This window comes from Dama dama, chromosome 21, assembly GCF_033118175.1.
Source record: "Dama dama isolate Ldn47 chromosome 21, ASM3311817v1, whole genome shotgun sequence".
Classification (NCBI taxonomy): Eukaryota; Metazoa; Chordata; class Mammalia; order Artiodactyla; family Cervidae; genus Dama; species Dama dama.
This window is the reverse complement of record NC_083701.1, coordinates 53,681,268-53,698,721: the sequence shown is the minus strand read 5'-3', so window position 1 is coordinate 53,698,721 and position 17,454 is coordinate 53,681,268. Positions and strand designations below refer to the sequence as shown.

The 17,454-nt window shown below is 36.2% G+C and overlaps 1 protein-coding gene across 2 annotated transcripts in view; it reads right to left on the bottom strand.

The window, feature by feature from the left end:
* Positions 1–17,454, bottom strand: part of NUDCD1 (NudC domain containing 1) — a 120,243-nt gene that overhangs the window by 70,457 nt on the left and 32,332 nt on the right. For both annotated transcript variants that reach the window (XM_061123596.1, XM_061123597.1), the window contains exons 3-7: positions 16,781–16,966; positions 10,940–11,120; positions 8,160–8,342; positions 5,565–5,769; positions 1,838–1,982 (exon numbers count right to left, since the gene is read on the bottom strand). In XM_061123596.1, the coding sequence (XP_060979579.1) occupies positions 1,838–1,982; positions 5,565–5,769; positions 8,160–8,342; positions 10,940–11,120; positions 16,781–16,966 (900 nt within the window). The remainder of the gene's footprint in view (positions 1–1,837; positions 1,983–5,564; positions 5,770–8,159; positions 8,343–10,939; positions 11,121–16,780; positions 16,967–17,454) is intronic.

Here is a 17,454-nt window from a genome sequence, read left to right as displayed (position 1 = left end):
ACAACTTAAATTTATGGTTTAAAACCTTCAAAAAAAGATAACTCCAGACAGTTTCACTGGAAACTTCCATCAAACATTAAAAAGATATAATGTCAAGTCTACAATCTCTTCCAGAAACAGAAGACAGAAACACTTCCCTATTCATTTTATGAACTCAGCATTATCCACATAGAAAAAGTAAAGAAACAAAACAAAAACTACAGACCCCAATATTCCTCATAGAGATGTAAAGCTCTTCAATAATACCAGTAAATCAAACCAGCAGTATGTAAAAAAGTAATTTTATCGTACTGTGGATTAGAGGTTCTAATCAATGCAGTAAGGCAAGAAAAGGTATAAAGATTTGAAAAACAAAAACTGCCTTCAGTTAGAGATGACAAAATTCTGTTATTTTAAAACTAACAAATACACTAGTATTCAGGCATAAATAACTTGGTCATTTAACAACAGTCATTTGAAATCATCAAGTTTAAAAGGCAGTTAGCAGCAATTATCTACAATTTCACAACAAACCTCCATTACTGTCTCTATAATTATATCCCCAGAGCACTATCACAATAAATACTTGCTGAATGAATGAGCATAGAGAAATGCAGTCTGTATGACTTGTAACAAGGCTATGAAATCAAAGTTCTGTAGTCGTACATAAAATTTCAGTGATTCTTGAAATTCTCCATTATGCTGGAAAATGTGAAACATGGTTTCTCCATTTTGGTCATGTTTTCTTTTGTCAGAGACATTTACTTTCAATATTCTAATCTTTCTTTTCTATCTTAGGATGCAACAAACTCTACAGTATAAATACTTCTTTATACAACCCTCCTCATTGCTATAATTCCAGATGGCAATAAGTCAGACATTTTAAATGTGCTGATGTAAGATCTGGTAAATGAAGATAACTGAAGTTCTAGTGTACTGCTGTATTTGTTCAAATTCTTAACATTATCTTAAATGTTATCAGAGGAGGAATATATTCAACAAAAAAACATAGTTATATGTAGTATGTATATATACACACCCCTTGTGATATTCTAAGATCACCAAAAAAAATGTCAATGATTACAAATAGATTATTAGCAAAGTAGTGTATAAAATCAAAATTTTGTCCCTGTCAGCATTGGTCAGTCAATTCTTCTAAAGGAGAATACAGATATGTAGGCAGATACAGTTGACACCTGAACAACATGGCTTTGAACTGGAAGGGTCTACTTATAAGACAACGCAGGAGGAGAAGGGGATGACAGAGGATGAGATGATTGGATGGCATCACTGACTCAATGGACATGAGTTTGAGCAAGCACCGGGAGCTGGTGAAGGACAGGGAAGCCTGGCGTTCTGAAGTCCATGGGGTTGCAAAGAGCTGGATATGATGAAGCGACTGAACTTAAAATACACACTACAGAAATACATAATACGCAACTGGTTGAATCTGAGGATGTGGAACAGCAGATATAGAAGACCAACTATAAGTTATACTCAGATTTTTGAGTGTACAGGGTGGGCCCCCTAACCCCTGCATTGTTCAAGGATCAATTACATATCTCCTTTTCTCTCTACATATATTGAGAGACCAAGAGATACACATATACATATACACATGCATGCACACCTACCCTGAATGTACAACATGTCCACACACATATATGTATTCAGTTAGTGAATAGGGAATAAATATTAGGGAATAAATATTAGAATTTCAAGCGATATTCAAACACTAGTCAGTAAGACCTAATGTCTTTTTACATTAGGAAAAGCAAAATAATGTTTGAAAAACATGGTATAATCCCCACATTCTTCTGAATCCTTGGGAAGTCCCACTACGATTGCAATCGCTTACCAGTTCATCAGAGGTCAGATGCATCAAACGTTCGGCTATTGCAGCACACTGAGCTGAGTCTCTTATAAACTCCCCTTGTTTATCACCGACCACTAGCTCTGGCCATGTCATGCCTTCATTCTTCTTCATCAAGGAAATCTCCAAGCTAGATGTGTAAAATGAGGAAAGTTATGTTATATTAAGCAGCTACACAAACTATACAACCAATATCAAACAGAAGAATCTTCCATAGAAATTATCCATCTGGTGTCCCAAGAATGTTTTACCAAAAATTATGTTCATTTTAGTATGATGGAAAACCTATAATCTAGGCGTAAACGAGGTAGACTTAACAAATAAGAAAATACCACGGGACTGACGGGCAAGAGTCAAATCACCCTCAGAAAGCACTTCTGCAGTTTAGGTGTGCTGACTGTTACCAATCTTAAGTAATGGAAACACAAGCAGCATGTACCTATGAGTTATTTCACTGGGGAACAGAGGTGGGGTGATGGGCACATAAAGTTAACTGGAAAGGGCCTATAACTAAAGGTCTCTCTCTGTGTGTGGAGCCAACAATTACCTTCACTATCACCAAACTAGTAGTCATAATATGATTACTAAAGATCAGGCAGCTAAAATCAATAAAAAAAGAACCCATAAGGGAACTCTAAGGTTAAGGACTAATACAGCGGGAAAGGGGGAGAGAGGCGAGTCAGGGCAGACTGTGGACATGGGATAGGGAATTGCCCATGTGCCTCCTGACTAGGAAAGAGAATCCAATATCTTGTGGTAATACAGAGAAAAGGGGGGTGGTAGCACCTGTTGCACGGCAAAGCAACCTTTTCCACCTGCCATCTCTGGTACACATGGGTCATACTAACCCATGCCCTGGAACTCAATTGCAAGGAAACAATTGCAAGAACACAATAACAACTATTATCATAATTATCAAATAGAACATGTTAACCTATCAGCTATTTTCAAGGCTATTATCACCACCTCATGAATTAACTACAGCACTTTAAAATTTTCTAAAACTACTTTTATTTAAAGAGACTATACAAAATATCTTTCTTACATAATGAGTTTCTATCATTAGCATTAAAAGTTACCACTGCAATTAATAATGCCCAGATATAGTTATATCTTCTAAGGAGAAAGCTAATCTCAAAAGATGAGGATGATTAATGATGATAAAAACAATGTCAGCAGCTTATGCTTACCTAATGCTTACCACATGCTAGGTGCTATCTTAAGCACTTTACATATTTTAACTCATTTATGGCTCACCACAAAGAAAGTAAGTACTATTAGCATCTCCACTTTACAAATAACAAAACAAGCACTGAGAAGTTAAGTAACTTGCCCAGGTCACAAGCTAGAAAAGCAGTCTGGCTCCAAGTCCATGTTCTTTACTATTGCACTATTCTGCCTCTCTGAAAAAATATACGTAAATAACTATTAAAGAACTTGTACCTACTGACCAGAATGTATAAATACTGTTCTTAGTCAGTTGCTACCTAAAGAAGTCAACAAGTTCATACAGTCTTGGTTTATAAAGAATTTATGAACCATCATTAAATTTGCATATTCAGTCACTCTTTTAGCATATATGCATTTCTATATTTTAAAACTAGAATCACATCCTACCAACCAAGCAAAAAGGAATACATAGCTCCATACACAATACAGATTAGTTAGCAAATCCTTTCAAAGTTAGAACATTATTAAAAATGAGATGAATAATATAAAAATATCATGTGTTTTAAACCAATGATACCACACACACATCACTGTAATTATCTTTTGTAACATTAAATAGTAATTAAGCACCTCAAATTTCATGGAAAAACAATACTGGTCTATGTTCATGTGTTAAATGTTGAATCTATTTTTGCATATAGTCCAGTTCTTCTCCTAAATCTTGGCTCAGTTACTGCTTGATGACTTATATTTAACAGTATGTTCCAGCTGGTTTGCCAATTTAAAAATGCTATCCTCAAATCGCACACACTAGTGAGATATGTTTAAATAGAATATATGGAAATATAAAATATTTTTAAAAGAACCTTTTGGATATAGAGTTTTTTAAACAATATATATAAAAAATATAACCAGGTTACCAAATTATTATCTCCATTAATTTATTATCTCCACCAATTTATTATCTCCATTAATAAAATGATTTCAGGATATCTGTTCAATTTAAAGCCTAAAAAACTTTGTGAATTAGATATACAGTTCTTAGACTCTCAGCATTTAGATTCATATCAAGACTCACTTGATTTCACTAACTACACTAAAGCCTTTGACTGTGTGGATCACAACAAACTGTGGAAAATTCTTAAAGAGATGTGAATACCAGACCACCTTACCTGTCTTCTGAGAAACCTGTCTGTGGGTCAAGAAGCAACAATCAGAACCAGACATAAAACAACTGACTGGTTCAAAACTGGAAAAGAAGTAAGACAAGGATGCATATTGTCCCCTGTTTATTTAACTTTAAATGCAGTGTACATGATGCAAAATGCCAGGATGGATGAAGCACAAGCTGGAATCAAGATTGCCAAGACAAACATCAATAACCTCAGATATGCAGATAACACTACCCTTATTGGCAGAAAGTGAAGAGGAACTGAAGAGCCTCTTGATGAAAGTGAAAGAGGAGAGTGAAAAAGCTGTGTTAAAACTCGACATTCAAAAAACTAAAATCATGGCATCTGATCCCATCACTTCATAGCAAATAGATGGAGAAACAACAGAAACAGTGACAGACTTTATTTTCTTGGTCTCCAAAATCACTGCAGATGGTGACTGCAGCCATGAAATTAAAAGATGCTTGCTCCTTGGAAGAAAAGCTATGACAAACCCAGACAGTGTATTAAAAAGCAGAGACATGACTTTGCAGACAAAGGTCCATCTAGTCAAAGCTATGGTTTTTCCAGTAGTAATGTACAGATTTGAGAGTTGGACCATAAAGAAGGCTGAGCGTGGAAGAATTGATGCTTTTGAACTGTGGTGTTGGAGAAGACTCTTGAGAGTCCCTTGAACAGCAAGGAAATCAAACCAGGCAATTCTAAAGGAACTCAACCCTGAATATTCATTGAAAGGACTGATGCTGAAGCTTAAGCTCCAATACTTTGGCCACCTGAAGCGAAGGGTTGACTCCTTAGAAAAGGCCCTGATGCTGGGAACGACAGAAGGCAGGAGAAGAGGATGACAGAGGATAAGATGGTTGGACGGCATCACTGATTCAATGGACATGAGTATGAGCAAACTCTGGGAGATGGCCAAGGACAGGGAAGCCTGGTATGCTGGAGTCCATGGGGTTGCAAAGAGTTGGATAAGACTGAGCGACTGAACAATGAACAGTAAGCACAGGAATATATTATCTAGTTAGCAAATTAAAAGTCAGTAGAAAAAAATTACTTCCATTAAAAAGTTTAAAATGTGAAAATTCAAATAGTCATTTTCAACCATTTATTATTATTATTACTCTACTGTATCCAAAGCTGAAATGAAAAGCATGACAATATAATGCAAATAACACCTAAGCTAGTATCTTTAACCTTAACTACAGCCGTGCTCTTTGACACAGTAATTCCATTTTTAATCTATCCTAAGAAAAATAATCAGCAGTATCGATGAGCCTATTCCCCCTTGATGTAACCACTGCAGAAAGGATAAAAAGAAAAAAGTAAAATAATAAAAGGTAAAATTTCAAATAAAACTAAAAAAAAAATACCTATTATTTTCTTTAATTATCCATGTACTGCTTTCATGATCAATAGATGAAAAGAGATTGCCTTCCAAAAACCTCTGACCCTTCAGTACAATGTTGACAGAATCAGGCAAAAACTGTACTTGAATGTCTTCCTTAGTACAGTCTTCTGGAAGCTGTATTGTTACTGTCAAATCATCTTCAGTCTGTTGCCAGTAATACAGAGGTTCTTTGGGAAAGAAAAATGTATTATGTAATAAAAAAAAAAACACAGAGACTACAACATAACATACAAAATCAGAAACTAGAACATACAAAAGAACACCTATCTAGCATCTTTTCTAGTGATCTCACAAAAAAGTAATTATGAACAAATACACAGAGATCTCCTTGGGGAATTTTCACTCAAAGTGTTGTAGCAATCACACTTGACATTTCCCTGTTCCAGGCTTACCTAATGCCCTAGAAGATATACACTCATAAAATACAAATCATAGCAACTCTTTATTCCCTACCTCCCAGTATCCCTGCTTCTCCCTCTTCCTCTTACACACACACACAGGATTCCAAGCACGCGTACACGCACACGCACACACACACACACACACACACACAGGATTCCAAGTTAAAAGAATACCAAATATGTCATAAACCCTGCCTGAAACTTTCATCACAACCTTGATTTGCCACTGTTGGGGCAACGTAGTAACTCTCTGATATAGGAGACTACAACTATTTGGTGGGACAGACATCCACACAAAAATAAAAGATATATTTTCCTTATAAAAGTATTGGCTATTTTATCCCCACAATATGAAAGCAATTTCATAGCAAACTGAAGGGCTGTCAGTATATTTAGTCTAAGTTCCCAGTAAAAGAATCCTCCTTTCACCTCCTTCACTATCCCCTATGCTTGGCTCCTAAAAAGCTATCTACCCAAGAAACACTTTTAGGCCCATAATACTATAACCATGAAGTAAGAAAGCAGGGCGTAAATGTAAAATGGACAAATATTTGCTCAGTAGCATCCATAAACATTAATCTGTCTACTCACTCATCAGAAAGAAACATAACATTGGTGTTGTTTAGTCACTAAGTCAAGTCTGACTCCTTTGAGACCCACCAGGCTCCTCTGTCCGTGGGATTTCTCCGGCAAGAATACTGGAGTGGGTTGCCATTTCCTTCTCCAGGGGATCTTCCTGAACCAGAGATCGAACCTGTGTCTCCTGCACTGACAGATAGGTTCTTTACCACTGAGACACCTGGGAAGCCCAGGTAATAAGTAATATCAGTCTAACTGAAGTTTACAGAAAATGAAACCAGCATATATACTCAGAAGAGAGCTTAAAAGAAAGCATGCTAATTAACAAACTATCCATAATTTTAAAGTTACAACCGTTTTCCTTTCTTATGGTGAAAGTCTGATGATATTAAAATAAATATAGAAGAAATTTCCCAAGAGGAAGTAGGTACAAGAAGTTAAGTAAGGGCCATTTATTAGAAGGAAAACAGAAAAACTGAAGGGTTTACACTAAAATGGAAGTGGTTTACACTAAAAGAGAAGAACAAATTCAGGAGGAATTCAAACGTAATGTGAGATGTCAATGAAAGAAACACTAGTGGCTAGTGATTTAAAAACATGATGTGTTCCAAAAAACAAAAACATGATGTGTTCCAACTAGGCTGCAAATCTGTCTTGGAAGCACATGGGCCTAGCTACCAGGCAAACTGGTTCCAAGGATGAAGGCAGTCCTTCATTCTTCCTCAACCACTCACCAAAGGAGTCCTAAAGGGCATGTGGTCTAGTAATACAAACAGCTACTCTGGCTAAGCTCCAGGAGAGTTTAACATTATAACTAAGACAAAGCAGTAGAGTTTATTCAGAAAGGGATCTTGTGAAAAAAAAATCACTTGTGAGGAAAGTAAGCTGTTAAGAGGGGAAGTAAAAGGCCACCATACACAACTCTTATATTCAGGTGTTCATATTTATAAACCTGGAGAAAATATTTTTCAAGTATTTATTATTAAAATATTTTCAAATATTTTTCAACAAATTTATTTTTTAAAGAGCTGTGTGAAAATGAAAGTCGCTCAGTTGTGTCCAGCTTTTTGTGACCCCATGGACTACAGAGTCCATGGACTTCTCCAGGCCAGAATACTGGAGTGGGTAGCCTTTCCCTTCTCCAGGGGAGAAGTCATGGGGTCATGGGGTCACAAAGAGCTGGACACAACTGAGCGACTTTCATTTTCATATGAAAAGAGGTTACCTTATTTTTAAAAATTACTATCTATGATACTAATATGCTGGATTTTCAAATATCAACAACAAATAGACATCAGTATTTGTTTATTCATTAAGTATTTGTTAAATATCTAATCAGGTGAGATAATACATAGATTTTTAAAAAACATTTTTGTTAATTATGGAAAGTATTAAATTTAACCAGTTCACACTACCTAAGTGGCGTATTTTATGAAAGGCTATTCTGGGAAATATAAAGGAAAACAAAGAAAAATTCAGTGGCAATCTTGACCTGGTATAAAACTCATAACCCAGCTAAGAGGACAAGTCAGATCTATTTTACACAGGAGTTCTATGGAGATTCAAAGTAAAATTACCTTTGATTTCCTCGGACATGTTTTCATCCTTACTTTCTTCAAGATCCTGACTAGCTTGAACAAATGTAAAGGACTTGTAGGAGACAATCATCAGACCGTTCCCATCAGGCTCAATAGCGGCATAATGTGGCACGGACTTCCCACGGAGAATATTACACTTAGCCATTTCATATTTTTTATTATCTGTGAGAAAATAAAGCATTTTAGAACAAGAAAATTATTAACAAAAAACTATAATAAAAATATCTGAAAATATTCAAATATAATTCTAATTTAAATTAAATATTTTAAATGTACTATTAAAAAGCAGACTATAGGTATCTTTTTATAAAAGGATAAAAAAATTTACAACCTAATATTTTGTAAATAAAATCTCAAAAATGGGTCTGATGAAATTTGTTCTAGGTTGTGATGTCTAATGTGGTAGCCACTGGCCATGGTAGCTGTTTAATTAAGTAAAAATGAACATTCACTTCTCCAGCCACACAAGCCACACTTTAAGTGTTCAAAAGCCACGCATACCTAGCTGCTATCACACTGAGTGGCTCACATGCAAACATGTCCATTTTGGAAAAATTTCTATTGGACAGCAGGGCTCTAAATTGTAGAAGTGACTTACTTACCTGAACATCAACCTCTGAAAAATCTACCCGTTCCTTGACTACAGCCTGTCTACTTTCTCAGCCCGTATATGAGAGGTGTCTTCTGACAAGAGCCACAAACTGATGGTAATGGAAAAAAGTGTGGTGTGGACTATTTTCTGCCCATTAGCAGGTTTTCTTAAAATGAAATAACTTTTACAGTAGAAATAATTTTTATATACATTCAGATATAGATCTATTTGCCATAAAATATAAATAACTGTACTTAGAATTTTAAAGATAGGAAAAACTAACTGCATTCTGAAATTTTCTGGTAAACTAACTGAATTCATTCTATGAAAGTAAGTGTTTTTTCTTTTTTTTTGCTTTAAAAGTACTCAAACATTTGAGTCCATACCTTTACTTAACATTGTTACTTTTGACAACAAAATGTTTATTACAGTGGGTAGTACTTGTAAGCTTCACACTGAGTAGTCAAAAAATCATAACTAAACATCATGAGTTATGCATAATACTATGTTGTTGTTGTTCAGTCACCCAGTCGTGTCCAACTCTTTGTGACCCCACGAACTGCAGCATGCCAGACCTCCCTGTCCCTCACCATGTCCCGAAGTTTGCCCAACTTTATCTCTACTGCATCAGTGATGTCATCCAGCCATCCCATCCTCTGACGACCTCTTCTCCTTCTGCCCTCAATCCTTCCCATAATAATATATATACATACATAATACAACCCATTCTAAAATATGTCATTTTTCTCTCTAAATCCTCACCTACCTTCACACATTCACTTCACATATATTTAAGAATAGACTTTTCATTTCATGAAGTAAAAATTACTATTTTTCTTTCATAGGTACATGCAAGGCAGAGTCCTACCTGGCTCCAAAGACCCAAACTTAGACACTCTGTATTTTATAGGATGGTTTTTCCCAACACGTGGGATAGAAAACAGTGGGTCTCAAGTGAATTCCATGGCTAAGTGGGTTGGGAAAGGCTGGATCAAAATTACATTTTCTTTTTTTACTCAAGATTTTTAGAAACTTAACTATGCTTAATGTGAAATGTGGCTATTGTATGCCTACATTTTCAAACTTACTTGACCACAAAATATAATTTATCAAATGTTTCACTCAACACAGTCTAGAAATACAACACTGCTCTGTTATATTCATTCGAAAATAAAAAGTAACACAATTATATTAGTAATTCAAGGAAAAAAGGAACTGAAACATCCAGAAAAGTTAAAGTGAACCACAGAAAGAACGTTTCTACAATTACAATAATTAAAATTGGCTGGAGAGAAAAAAAGAAAGGTGAGTCTAAATATAACTGTCCAGCTGAATGAAGCAAACAAAGATGAAGAGAACGGAAGCCGAGGAGCTGCAGCCAAGTGCCACTGTGGACTGAGCTCAGGCAGTCACGGAACCAAGAGTCTCAGAGAAGGAAGAACACCCATGGTGATTTCTCCCATGTTATGGACCTTAATTTAAAAACCAAAGTTTTTATTTATCTAAAGCAGGGATCTGCAAACTATGACCTTTGAGCTAAAGAATAAATTTTACATTTTTAAATGGTTCAAAAAAATCAAAAGAATATTTAAATACATGCAAAATTATATAAAATTCAAACATCAGTGTTAATAAACAAACAGCTATACTCATTCATTTATGCCTTCATCTACAGCTGCTTTTGCAGCACAAGATCCTAGTTGAATAACTGTGATAGGTCATATGGTTACCACCTAGCCCTTCACAGAAAGTTTCCAACATCTAATCTAAAGATTTAAGTTATTGTGTTCCTCTAGAGATAAAACTAGAACACTGGGAAGAACAAATTACACTAAATATTTCAAAGAACAAATCTTGTGCTTAATGTTACATATTAACATATATTTTTGTATACATTAAAAACATATGTTAAATTCTTCCAAAATATGTAATAGTGTCTCCTTTTACACAAAAGGTGTATTCAACTGTGGAAGCACATAATTTTTTTTTATACTCCATACCTAAGGAGAAACTACCTATAAATATTCATTCCAATGGGTGGCAGGTACTAGAATCACAACACAATGCCTAAGAAAAAGCAAACAGCATTTACAGGAACAGCTTTGCATTTCAAAACCTATTGAATTATGGCAACTACTGCAGAGAGATCAGAATTTTGTTGTTTTACCTTCATATTTCTTACTAATAGTGACCCACTCCAAGGAAACATAGAAACCACTTCCTTTCATAGCCAATTCCTCTTTCTCTATTCGAAGGAGGAGAGTAGCTATTGAATGTTCTTCAGCTTTCAGCAATGAGATACTGTGAATTATGATAAAAGGATTCCCAAGCTCTTCATTAAATACAATCTACAAAAAAGAAAAAAAGATGGCATTCACAAAAACGTATTACATGAATGCATTGAGCACAGAGGAAATACACAGAATTCTGACAATACGGTAAGTAATTTGGATACTGTTTACTGCAAGGACACGAGAACAAAAAAGCCCTGAAATAAAAGCTTACACGTTTAAAATACTGCTTAAAGAAATAACTTTTAGAAAACATCTACTTGTTTAACAGAGAAAACTGATCAATACTCACAGAAAACAACAGGGCCTCCAAATGGCATTTACAAGGGAAAGGGAATTAAAAGCAATCTAGAAAAGAATTGCCAAGTGAAAAAGAGTGCTCCATACAGAGGAAATGAGGTCAATATTCCCTTACTGCATCTCTTCCCCTGTCTCATATCTAATTTATTAGATATCATATCTAATTTATTGAGATATATTAATATATCATATAATAGTATATCCATCTATTTATGTTATATATTATTTTATACATTATATGATATATATTAATATGTTAATGATATCTCAAATCTAATTTATTTCTGCCTTCTTCTTAGTCTCTGAATACTGTTGTATATACGTGTGTGTATGCTTGCTTTCCTATTGTTTTTGGTTTGCTTTGTTGTTTGTTTTCTAGAAATTTACAAAGAGTCAAAGGAACTAGAGAACAAATCATGAAAACTTTCTTACTGTTCAAAAACAGATATCATTTCATCTAAAAAGATAATTCCACTAACTGCTAAATCCTTAAATTTCTTCTAAAAAAAAAAAAAAAAGCAAATCAAAGCATCATGGAAAGATGTACAAAATCTTATCAAATTCTTCTTACAACACATAATCTAAAAGACTGTTATATTTTTGTTAAATACTGAATATGAAAGGTTTTAAGACTGATTTCTAAACAAGTCTTTCCAATAAATGAAAAAATAAATAGCTGAATACAAATCTAACTGAAACATAAGAATTAGCTCTTTTTTTCTTTTTAAACCTGTATCTGGAATCCCCTCATGTGGGCTGCTACCTGAAAGCCTTATAAAGAAAAGCGTGCTTTACCCCAACGCTCACAGCAGCTAACAGCCAAGACATGGAAGTAATCTAAATGTCTATCGACAGACAGATGAATGGATAAAGATGTGGTATACATACAAAGGAACACTATTCAGCCATAAAAAGAATAAATAACACCATCTGCAGCAACATGAATAGACCTAGAGATTATCAAACTTAAGTGAAATAAGCCAGACAGAGAAAGACAAATATCATATGATATCACTTATATGTGAAATCTAAAATATGATACAAATTAACTTATTTACAAAACAGGAAAAAACTCAGAAAACAAACTTATAGTTACCAAAGGGGAAGAGGGAAAAATTAGGAATTTGGGATTAGCAGATACAAACTACCATATATAAAACAGATAAACAAAAAGGTCCCACTAACATAGGGAACGACATTCAACACTTTGAAATAAACTACAATGGAAAAGAATATAAATATATATATAAAACTCAATCACTGCTGTACACCAAATCTAACAAAACATTGCAAGTTATAACTAGAGTTCAGGAAAAAGAAAAGTGTGCTTTAATGTCATTAATTTCCCTTTGTGTTTGAGCAACTCTGCCAAAATTATTCAAATAGCAGACCTTTGGAATCAATTCTAAATTCTTCCATAGGTGAGGGGAGGGCAGGCCCTCTCTTAAATACCCAAAATAGAGAAGAGCAGAGAGACATATTTTTGGTTAAGTGGGTTTTGTTTTTGCTTGGGAGACAAGAGGAAATAAGAGTAGGGAGAAACAGCAGTTAAGTTTTGCCAAGTCCAAGCAGCCAGTTTACTGCTTCCTCCCGCTCTCTCTCTCATGTGAGTGAGGCCGGAAGAGACCATGTCAGGACTTTTAACAATCCTTAGGCTGATGTTTCCAGTCCTCTGACAAGCCTGGCAAATCAATTGTGAAACTGTTGATATACAGCACTCCCATCACGTTAGAGGCCACACATTCCCTGCCTTCTTTCATTTCTCTTTCTACATTTCAGTCATCAACACCACGCTTGCTGGGCCCCCTTATGCCATACCATGCCCCCATCACTTCCACCTTTAGCCTCCTCTCTTACACCAATTCCCGCAAAGTCCCAAAACTCTGAGTTATTTCTCTCAAAGTGACCAATACCCCACAGTATCCCTTCCACTTCAGTTAATGCCCGGGTCCCATAACTTCCCCACTGTTCCCACCTCCCCAGAGAGGACTGAATTCATTACGGCAGTATATATACTGAAGAGGATATGGAATAAATTTAAAATTTTAATTTATTTTTAAAATATTATTGAAGGCCTAATATGGCCCAAGGAGATATACATAGCAGAAACTGAATGAATCATAAACCCATATGAATTTTCTTCTGATGGACTATGTGGTGTTATTTCTAATCTGAAGGTGAAGAGGGTCAATGTGTTTCTTCCTACTGAAAACCAACAGAATCCACATAGCTTGATAACAGACAGATTTTCATTCATATCATTCCTGTCCATCATTCTCCAAATTCTTTTCAACTGTTTCAGGTAGCTGGCTGCTTTATACCACACATCCTCAGTAAAAAAGAAAAGAAAAGAAAAATTTATTGGAGGCAGGAACAGAATGTTTAAAACTGCAACTGACTGCAAAGGTTTCCTATAAATAGGCTCTTGTTCTAGTATTTCACTGTGCTTTTGTTTAGCTTTTTGAACATACCACAATTTGGTAGTGCAGCATTTGGTATAACAATAAGAAAGGTAAACCACTAAGGCTTGTTGGTTTTTCTCAAATAATTAAAGCCCAGTGTCTACAGGCAACTGTGGGTCTGATAAATATGTTTTATAAGATGTAAAATATTAAATTCGTATCTCTTTAGCTACCCAGAAGTAAAGGCCACCTGCTGAAATTTAGAAGGCAGCAATATCACGTTGTACTTATTAGCCCAACTCAGTGTCACTTTGTCTACTTTCAAAACCTGTGGCTCTGAAGAAACTAATTTCACATTATTACTAAAATCCAAACCTGCCCCTCAGATTTAAGCCTGTTACATTGTTTTAAAAAAACTGAAGTAAAAATGGCATCTTGGAGATTGGTACATAATTACAGTTATAAATCAAATCCCTTATGTGATTATACAGTGGAAGTGACAAATACATTCAAGGGATTAGATCTGATAGACCGAGTGCCTGAAGAACACTGGACAGAGGTTCATGACCTTGTACAAGAGACAGGGATCAAGACCATCCCCAAGAAAAAGAAATGCAAAAAGGCAAAATGGTTGTCTGAGGAGGCCTTACAAACAGCTGAGAAAAGAAGAGAAGCTAAAGGCAAAGGAGAAAAGGAAAGATATACCCATTTGAATGCAGAGTTCCAAAGAACAGCAAGGAGAGATAAGACAGCTTTCTTCAGTGATCAGTGCAAAGAAATAGAGGAAAACAATAGAATGGGAACAATGAGAGATCCCTTCAAGAAAATCAGAGATACCAAGGGAAAATTTCATGCAAAGAGGGGCACAATAAAGGACAGAAATGGTATGGACCTAACAGAAGCAGAAGATATTAAGAAGAGGTGGCAAGAATACACAGAAGAACAATACAAAAACGATCTTCATGACCCAGATAACCACGATGGTGTGATCACTCACCTAGAGCCAGATTCCTGGAATGTGAAGTCAAGTGGGCCTAGGAAGCATCACTACGAACAAAGCTAGTGGAGGTGATGGAATTCCAGTTGAGCTATTTCAAATCCTGAAAGATGATGCTGTGAAAGTGCTGCACTCAATATGCTAACAAATTTGGAAAACTCAGCAGTGGCCACAGGACTGGAAAAGGTCAGTTTTCATTCCAATCCCAAAGAAAGACAATGACAAATAATGTTCAAACGACCGCACAATTGCACTCATCTCACACGCTAGCAAAGTAATGCTCAAAATTCTCCAAGCCAGGCTTCAACAGTACATGAATCATGAACTTCCAAATGCTCAAGCTGGATGTAGAAAAGGCAGAGGAACCAGAGATCAAATTGCCAACATCCGCTGGATCATCAAAAAAGCAAGAGAATACCAGAAAAACATCTACTTCTGCCTTATTGACTACACCAAAGCCTTTGACTGTGTGGATCACAACAAACTGTGGAAAATTCAAGTGATGGGAAACCAGACCACCTGACCTGCCTCTTGAGAAATCTGTATGCAGGTCAAAAAGCAACAGTTAGAACTGGACATGGAACAACAGATTGGTTCCAAATCAGGAAAGGAGTACGTCAAGGCTGTATATGGTCAGCCTGCCTATTTAACTTATATACAGAGTACATCATGAAAAATGCCGGGCTGAATGAAGCACAAGCTGGGATCAAAATTCCCAGGAGAAATATCAATAACCTCAGATATGCAGAATACACCACCCTTATGGCAGAAAGCAAAGAAGAACTAAAGAGCCTCTTGAAGAAAGTGAAAGAGGAGACAGAGAAGAGTGAAAAAGTTGGCTTAAAACTCAACATTCAGAAAACTAAGAACATGGCAACCGGTCCCATCACTTCATGGGAAAAAGATGGAGAAACAATGTAAACAGTGAGACTTTACTTTTTGGGCTCCAAAATCACTGCAAATGGTGACTGCAGCCATGAAATTAAAAGATGCTTGTTCCTTGGAAGAAAAGCGATGACCAACCTAGATATCATATTAAAAAACAGAGACATTACTTTGCCAACAAAGGTTCATCTAGTCAAAGCTATGGTTTTTCCAGTAGTCATGTATGGATGTTAGAGTTGGACTATAAAGAAAGCTGAGGGCCAAAGAATTGATGCTTTTGAACTGTGGTGTTGGAGAAGACTCCTGAGAGTTCCTTGGACTGCAAGGAGATCCAACCAGTCCATCCTAAAGGAAATCAGTCCTGAATATTCATTGAAAGGACTGATGCTGAAGCTAAAACTTCAATACTTTGGCCACCTGATACAAAGCACTGACTCATTAGAAAAGACTCTGACGCTGGGAAAGACTGAAGGCAGGAGGAGAAGGGCATGACAGAGGATGAGATGGCTGGATGGCATCACTGACTCTATGGACATGAGTTTGAGTAAGCCCCGGAGTTGGTGATGGACAGGGAAGCCTGGCGTGCTGCAGTCTATGGGGTCTCAGAGTCAAACTCGACTGAATGACTGAACTGATGCTATGGTATATTTTTCTAAATAGGGAATATTCTGGTAAAGTTACTATTTGACTAGTTTAAACATATCAGATAGCCAAGTGGTGCAGTATAAGTGTGCTAGGCTTGTAAATATAGTTGAGAATAAAACATGAGAAAAGGAGAAAAGACATGACAATGTAGTTCTCTGGCCAACTCTACAAAAACAAAGGTAGCAAGGTCAATACTTAAGATACCGCTTTATATTTACAAAGCATTCAATTGGTATTTGCTGAAAAACAAATGCAATTGTTGACAACTGCACTCACCCCAGATCAAAACAGGAATAGCTACTATATCAGTTTCATAAAAGGTAAACATTTTATAATTTAAAAGATATCCTAAACACTATATATTATAAAAATCAAGAGGTCACATGTAAACCATCCTCAAAAAGGTGTTATTTCAAAATCACTAAGATCTAACTTGCATATACTTTCCAGACTCAGCATTAAGTCTAAAGAAAAACAAAACAACTCACCTCCCATTTTTCAGAAGCACTATTTCCACGTTCACCTGTTCCAATGAGGTACAGTCTTCCAGTTCCATCTGACAAGGTAACCCAGGTAGAAGATGTGAAATGGATGGATGCGCAAAGGCGATTGTCACATGCTGTCAAATCTGTAGGAAGTCGAAACACCTCTCGTGGTTTTCCTAAGGCAGTGTCCTAAACAGAAGCAGAACATTATGAATGAATCCCTCCCTCTCCTTGACACAAAAACGCACAAAATAAAAATACCAGCAGTGCACTGGTGACTCTCCTCTTCACAAGTAGGTGTCCAAGTCCCCTGCTTGAGTACGCGCTATCCCACTGGCTCACTTGTAAGAAACAGAAGTGACGGTATGTGACTTCTTAGGTTAGGTCTTACAAGACTGCATCTCGTATCTTGCTCTTTCTCTTCGATTGCATGCGGCAGACCCACGTGAGGAGGCACTCAGGGCTCCTGACAACCACCAGCAGCCCGTGAGTGAAGTTTGGAAGTGTACCCTTCAGTTCTAGTCAGGCTTTCGGATCACTGCGGTTGTGGCCGACATCTTGGTTACATTGTCTTGAGAAATCTTGAGAGGGAACCACCTAGCTAAGCCATTCTGATTTCTCACTGAAACTGTGAGATGACAAATGTTTATTGTTTCAAGTTACTAAGTCCTGAAGTA